Below are 7,253 nucleotides of genomic sequence, written 5' to 3'. Positions count from 1 at the left end.
CCCCCCACCGGCTGGGTCGCCCCGTTCCCCTGGCCCGGTCACTCCGGTCACCTTGTCGGAGTTGTTCTTGAGCTGCACAAACTTGCCCTCCAGGTCGATCTCCTCGATGCTGACACTGCCCGAGGCCGAGGCCTGCTGGGCCAGGTGGAAGCCGCCACCGCCACCCGTGCCCGTGCCCAGCACGCTTGGGCCGCTGCCCAAGGGCTCCTCCACCTCCAGCCTCTTCCGCTTACTGCGGCCCAGGCGCCCGGCGGCCGACGTGCTGCTGCCGCTGCTGCTCGAGGTGGCTCGTGAGACGGTGACGCGTGAGGATGGGCTTGGGGACAGCTTCAGCCTGTGGGGAAGGCAAGGAGGGCGGAACTGGTGGTGGCAGCCCCAGACAGCCCAGGGCACGCAGAGTGGCGGCCGCGGACCAGCTCCACCTCCACCCCTGCCCAGCAGTCCCAGCAGCCCCGTCTCGCCTCGCCTCCTACCCCGCCCCTCCTCCTTGCCCCGCGCTCCCAAGCCTCCCGGCCTGCCGCACCTCTCCTCCTCGCCCCCGCCCCTCCTCCTGGCCGGCCGCACCTCTCCTCCTCGCCCTCCAGGAGCTTCCGGTAGGCGTTGATCTCCATGTCCAGGGCCAGCTTCACGTCCAGCAACTCCTGGTATTCGGCCAGCTGCTGCTGCATCACATCCCGCATCTCCGTCATCTCCTGCTCCTTGGCGTCCAGCATCTTCCGGAACTTGTCCCGCTCCCCGGCCATGGCCTCCTCCAGCTCCCGGATGCGATCCTCAGCGGCGCTGGCCTGCGGAGGGGGCAGGCGGCGAAGGTCAGGGCAGCCCCGGGGTCACAAGGCCCGGGTGATCCTGGGACTGCGGGAGACGGGCCCTCACCGCAGACTGGGGCAGAGACCAGGCCTGGGCATGGGGCGCACGGGACGGGAGGGAAAGGGCATCCCTGGGCGCCCCGAGGGCTCCATCCACTGCCAAGAGGCCAGAGCCCCGCGCTCCGCAGATCCGGGACAGGGCCCAGAGGTCGGGCCAGGGGGACGGCGGGCGGTGGCGCTGTGCTCGTCACCTGCTTCTGGAGGCCAGAGAGCTGGTAGCTGAGGGACTCCAGGCGCATGCGGGCCTCCTTCAGCTCCTCGCGAGCCGCACTGGCCGCCTTGTCGTTCTGGTCGGAGCTCAGCTTGGCGCTGTCCAGCTGTGGGGAGTTGGGCAGGTGAGCGCAGGCGCGGGGTGGGGGTCCCACCGGCCACCCCCGCCCCCCCCCCCCCCCGCCCCACCCTGGCCCGGTAGGGCTGCTCTAGTTCCAGCCTGTAGAGCCGCACCTGCTCGTCGTGCTGGCTCCGCAGCTCCTCCAGCGCCTGTGCCATCTTGAAGTCATACTCCTGCTGCCGGCTGCTGTCCACCTCCACCAGGCGCCGCTCGTGCCGCCGCCGCGTCTCCCGCACCTCCTGTGGACCAAGGCTTCATGACCCTCCGGTCCCGCCTGGGCCCCAAGCACCAGGCCCAAGGGAGGGCTCCAAAATGCGCCAAGAGGAACCTCCAGGCAATTCCTGGCTCCTTGTGCACAAGTTACAAACCAATACACGTGCAGGTGAGAGGCGACCCAGGGGCCATCCACGCGCTAGAAGGTGACTCAGCCACGAAAAGGAGGCTCTGACACCGCCAGGCATGAATGCACCTTGAGGATGTCACACTCAGGGAGAGAAGCCAGACACAAAAGGCCGCCGTGTGTGATCCCATTTCCATGAAATGTCCAGGACAGGCCCATCCACAGAGACAGGGAGGGGACGGGTGGGTACCGGGGCTGGGAGTGACTGCTGATGGGGGGGGGGGTTTCTTTTTGGGTGATGGAATGTTCTAGAATTAGAGGTGGTGGTTGCACAACCCTGTGGAGATCCTGCCAATGCTGAACTGTACACTTTAAAAAGGTGGACTTAAAATAGCTGGGTGTTGTGGCGGGCGCCTGTAGTCCCAGCTACTTGGGAGGCTGAGACAAGAGAATCGCTTGAACTTGGGAGGTTGCAGTGAGCCAAATTCGCACCACTGCACTCCAACCTGGGCAACAGAGGGAGACCGTGTCTCTCAAAAAAAAAAAAAAAATGACTCTCTCATAAAAGTCATTATTGAAGAAAGCGGGCCAGGCGTGGTGGCTCACACCTGTAATCCCAGCACTTTGGGAGTCTGAGGTAGGCGGATCACCTGAGGTCAGGAGTTTCAGACCGGCCTGGCCAACACGGAGAAACCCCATCTCTACTAAAAATACAAAACAGCCAGGTGTGGTAGCGGGCGCCTGTAATCCCAGCTACTCTAGAGGCTGAAGGAAGAGAATTACTTGAACCCTGGAGGTGGAGGTTGCAGTGAGCCGAGATCACGCCACTGCACTTCAGCCTGGGCGACAAATCAAGACTCCATCTCAAAACAAACAAAAAACAAAACAAAGAAAGTGAATTACTGATGTTCCCACCTCAGGGCCCAAATTACAGGGGGGCAGCAGACCCGGCCCTGACAGTGATGGGATGCCCGGGCCACAAGGCAGGGGAGCCACAGGGCAGTTGTCTCGACACAGGGCGGGGTCACACCAGGGCAGAGGCACCAACTGGAGCTCACATGGCTCTCAGGAAGGAAACGGCCCCTTCCTCCTCTAACCAGCTCCCCCAACTCCGGGACAGAAACCATGTCACTTATCACCACGGGACTGGTTTATAAAAACAGCAGAGGCCGGGCGCGGTGGCTCACGCCTGTAATCCCAGCACTTTGGGAGGCCGATGCAGGTGGATCACAAGGTCAGGAGTTCAAGACCAGTTGACAAACATGGTGAAACCCCGTCTCTACTAAAAATACAAAAATTAGCTGGGTGTGGTGATGCACACCTATAATCCCAGCTACTCAGGAGGCTGAGGCAGGAGAATCACTTGAACCCGGGAGGCAGAGGTTGCAGTGAGCTGAGATAGTGCCACCGTACTCCAGCCTGGGTGACAGAGCAAGACCCCGTCTCAAAAAAAAAAAAAAAAAAAAATTAGCTGGGTGTGGTGGCGCACACCTACAATCCCAGCTGCTTGGGAGGCTGAGCCCAGCGTGGGCAAAAGCAAGACTCCATCTCAAAACAAACAAACAAAAAAACAGCAGAAACGCTACTGAAGGAAGTTGGCTACCTTTGCAGTCAGCGAGGCGGGTGGCCCGGCCAAGCAGAACTCTGTGAGCTGCGCACCCACCTCCACAGCCACCCTCCCGCCTCCACGGCTGCCCTCCCAGGACTCCGCACCCTGTGGACTGCACAGGCCTGCGTCAGGCTCCCTACCGCAGCTCCCTGTGAGGGCTCCGTGGGGGTCTCTTCCCAGCCCCTGCACAGCCTTCGTGGGTCTCTTCCCAGGTGCCCTGTGGGCTCTACCTGGGGCATGTTCCTGCGCCCCTGCACAGAAGCCCTCATGAGTCTCTTCACGGGCTCTCTCACAGGTTCCTCCATAGACCCCCTCACAACTGCCCTGGCGGCCTCCCCTCTGGCTCCTGTGGGGGCCCTCGCACGCTCTGGGCCTGGCCGGAGCGGGGCACGGCTCCTGAGCAGCCTGGACATCCCTCCACCAGCAGTCAGCAGCTCTCCCTGGGTAGTGAGTGTGGGCCCGGCCAGCTGCAGCATTCCACCCTGCACTGTGACATCACAGTTGGTTCTGAAGGACACAGGCCGACGACGCCTTCTCTCCCCACTCCCCTCTCTGAGCCTCTGGAGGCAGAGGTCCCAGGAAGGAGGCTGGAGTGTGGCCCCACCCTCACTTTGGACAAGGAGGCCCTGTGGGAGGCTGGACAGTGGCCCCCAGAAGATGCACCTGACGCCTGCCTCACGGTCTAGCGGTTAGGATCCCAGGCAGCTGGGGTTCTGTTCTCAGGGTGGGAACACCAAGCTTTTAGAAAGGCAAGAAATCAAAGTAGACCTTTCTTGACACTGAAGAGATGTGTTTTGGCTGGGCGCGGTGCCTCACGCCGGGAATCCCAGCACTTTGGGAGGCCGAGGTGGATGAACCACCTGAGGTCAGGAGTTCGAGACCAGCCTGGCCAAGCTGGTGAAACCCCGTCTCTACTAAAAATACAAAAATTACCTGGGCATGGTGGTGCACACCTGTAATCCAGCTACTTGGGAGGCTGAGGCAGGAGAACTGCTTGAACCTGGGAGGCGGAGGTTGCAGTGAGCCAAGATCGTGCCACTGCACTCCAGCATGGGTGACAGAGTGAAACCCCGTCTCAAAAAAAAAAAAAAAAAGATGTGCCCACGTCCCCATCCCCAGCAGCTGTGAATAGACCTTATTTGGAAATGGGGTCTCTGCAGATGCCATTAGGTCACTCTGGATGATCCAGGCAGGCCCAAGTCCAATGACAAGTGTCCTTGCAGGATACAGAGTATGGACACAGAGGGGAGACAGCGTGGGAAGACAGAGGCAGGCACTGGGGAGACGCAGTCAAAGCCAAGGGCGCCCTGAGAGGCAGGAAGGAGCCTCCCTGGAGCCGTGGGAGGGACCCCGGCCACACGATGCCCTCGGGTTTCCACCTTCCACAGCCGTGAGGGTGGACTTTGCGCTTCTGCTGTGCCAGGCTGGAGGCCAGGCTGCTTACTCACCTCCTCGAACACACTCTTCCGGAAGTCCAGCTCCTCCTGCAGGCTCTGACAGCGGTTCTCCAGGTCCACACGCATCAGCGTCTCCTTCTCCAGCTGCTTTTTGGCCACTGCATGACCGTCCTCGGCCTGGGAGAGAGGACAGCGAGCCGGTGTGAAAACGTATCTGCTGAAAATGCCCTGCTGGGGCGTCCCGCAGCCCCTGGCACCTACCTTGGCCAGCTGGGCCCGCAGCTCAGCCACGTCACTCTCCAGGCCGCGCTTGTCGCTGAGGGCAGCTGCCAGCTCCACCTCGCTCCGGTGGAACAGGGACTCCAGGTCCTTCACGCGGCCCTGGGCCACTGTGAGCTCTCCCTCCCTCTTCTTGGCGCTGAAAGTCAAGAGGGCAAGTGAGCGGGGAGGGCAAGGTCCATGGGGCCACAGGGAGCACCTCAGGGGGCGTCAGGCAAGCCCAAAGACAAGGTCACCAGGGCTTCCGAGCCCCAGACCTTCCCGTCCCGCAGACGACGCAGCCGCGCGCACCCAGGCAAAGGCACACGTGCCCTCATCATCTGCCCTGCACTGTCAGGAGTCCAGCAAGTGACAGGCACCAGCGCTTGGGACCACCCTGGAGGCGTGGGCTTTTCCAGCCTTCTCCTGCCCGTTCTGGACCCAGGAGGACCACTTGGGGAGAAATTAATGCATCCTGTATTAATGGTACAAAGGAAGACCCTGGCCTTTGAAGAGTTGGCCTTGTTTGTAAACTTAAGCTGTCTGAAGCAGGCTTACCTGGTCTTCCACTAAACCAAATTAGCTACAACATTAGATATTTGAGATAGCAAATACTCAGGCTTTTTAAACACACAAATACTACCACTGTGGATTTTAGGCTCTTAAGCTTTTTTTTTTTTTTTTTTAAGAGATAGGGGTTCACTTGTTTGCACAGGCTGGTGTCGAACTCCTGGCCTCAAGGAATCCTCCTGTCTCAGCCTCCCAAAGTGCTGGGATTACAGGTGCAAGCCAGCCCTCCCCGCAGGGAACTAACTATATCCTCCCAAGCAACAGTGAGGACACCCACGGTTTCTCAGCGTCACAACTGCTGACATTTGGGGTGGTCCTGGGCACTGCAGGGTGCTGAGCCCTGTCCCTGGCCTCCACCCACTTCAGACCAGGAGCCTCTCGCTGCCCAGTTTTGATAACCACAAATGTCCCCAGGAATCACCCAGTGACCCCTGGGGACAGAATCACCCCAGGATGGGGACAACTGGGTGTATCTGGAATAACACAGCTAAGGCTGCTGGCTGGACATTAAAAGAACATCCACATCCAGGCGGCTCGAGCCCGTGGCCAGAGGTCAGAAGTGACAGGGACCTCTCTCACCCAGCAGAATGCACTCCCGACTCTCCCTAGAGCCTTTCTTTTTTGTGTGTGTGTGCTGGAGTTTCGCTCTTATTGCCCAGGCTGGAGTGCAATGGTGTGATCTCAGCTCATTGCAACCTCCGCCCCACCAGGTTCAAACGATTCTCCTGCCTCAGCCTCCCAAGTAGCTGGGATTACAGGCATGAGCCACCAGGCTCGGTTAATTTTATATTTTTAGTAGAGATGGGGTTTCTCCATGTTGGCCAGGCTGGTCTCGAACTCCTGACCTCAGGTGATCTACCCGCCTCGGCCTCCCAAAGTGCTGGGATTACAGGCGTGAGCCACTGTGCCCGGCCCCCCAGTGCCCTTCAAAAGACCACCTAGGCATTTGCCCAAGAACTGAAAGTGACCACCTGTCTAACTGTATCTCCATCAACAACTGTATTTATCTATATTATTTTTGTCCATATATATCAATCTACAGATAACTCTTTCTTTCTTTCCTTCCTTCCTTCCTTTCTCTTTCTCTCTCTCCTTCCTTCCTTCCTTCTTTTCTTTCTCTCTCTCTCTCTTTTTTATTTTTTTGAGATGGGAGTTTCACTCTTGTTGCCCAGGCTGGAGTGCAATGGCACAATCTTGGCACACCCCAACCTCCGCCTCCTGGGTTCAAGCGATTCTCCTGCCTCAGCCTCCCAAGTAGCCGAGATTACAGGCATGCACCAGCACGCCCAGCTGATTTTGTATTTTTAGTAGAGACAGGGTTTCTCCATGTTGGTCAGGTTGGTCTTCAACTCCCGACCTCAGGTGATCTACCTGCCTTGGCCTCCCAAAGTGCTAGGATTACAGGCGTGAGCCACCACACCCGGCCTTACAAATAGCTATATCTATCTATTGGTCTATCTATCACTGTCTATCCATCTATCCATCTACCCATCATCCATCCATCCATCCACTCATCCATCTCTCCATCCACCAATCATTCATTCATCCATCTACTCATCCATCCATCATCTATCCATCCATCCATCCATCCATCCATCATCTACCCACTCATCCATCTATTCATCCATCCATCCACCCATCATCTACCCACTCATCCATCTAGTCATCCATCCATCATCTATCCATCCATCCATCCATCCATCCATCCATCATCCACCCATCCATCTCTCCATCCACCAATCATCCATTCATCCATCTACTCATCCATCCATCATCTATCCATCCATCATCTACCCACTCATCCATCTACTCATCCATCATCTCCATCCATCCATCATCTACCCACTCATCCATCTACTCATCCATCCATCTATCCATCATC

The 7,253-nt window shown here is 58.3% G+C and overlaps 1 protein-coding gene across 1 annotated transcript in view; it reads right to left on the bottom strand.

The window, feature by feature from the left end:
* LMNB2 (lamin B2) overlaps positions 1-7,253 on the bottom strand; it is a 24,064-nt gene that overhangs the window by 4,507 nt on the left and 12,304 nt on the right. Inside the window, exons 3-8 of the mRNA XM_026449495.1 lie at positions 4,805-4,961; positions 4,595-4,720; positions 1,266-1,436; positions 1,058-1,183; positions 565-785; positions 52-334 (exon numbers count right to left, since the gene is read on the bottom strand). Coding sequence (XP_026305280.1) covers positions 52-334; positions 565-785; positions 1,058-1,183; positions 1,266-1,436; positions 4,595-4,720; positions 4,805-4,961 — 1,084 coding nt within the window. The remainder of the gene's footprint in view (positions 1-51; positions 335-564; positions 786-1,057; positions 1,184-1,265; positions 1,437-4,594; positions 4,721-4,804; positions 4,962-7,253) is intronic.

The sequence above is a fragment of the Piliocolobus tephrosceles genome, chromosome 21 (genome assembly GCF_002776525.5).
Source record: "Piliocolobus tephrosceles isolate RC106 chromosome 21, ASM277652v3, whole genome shotgun sequence".
Classification (NCBI taxonomy): Eukaryota; Metazoa; Chordata; class Mammalia; order Primates; family Cercopithecidae; genus Piliocolobus; species Piliocolobus tephrosceles.
Note: the sequence above shows the minus strand (reverse complement) of the source record. Positions and strands in the feature narration are given on the sequence as shown.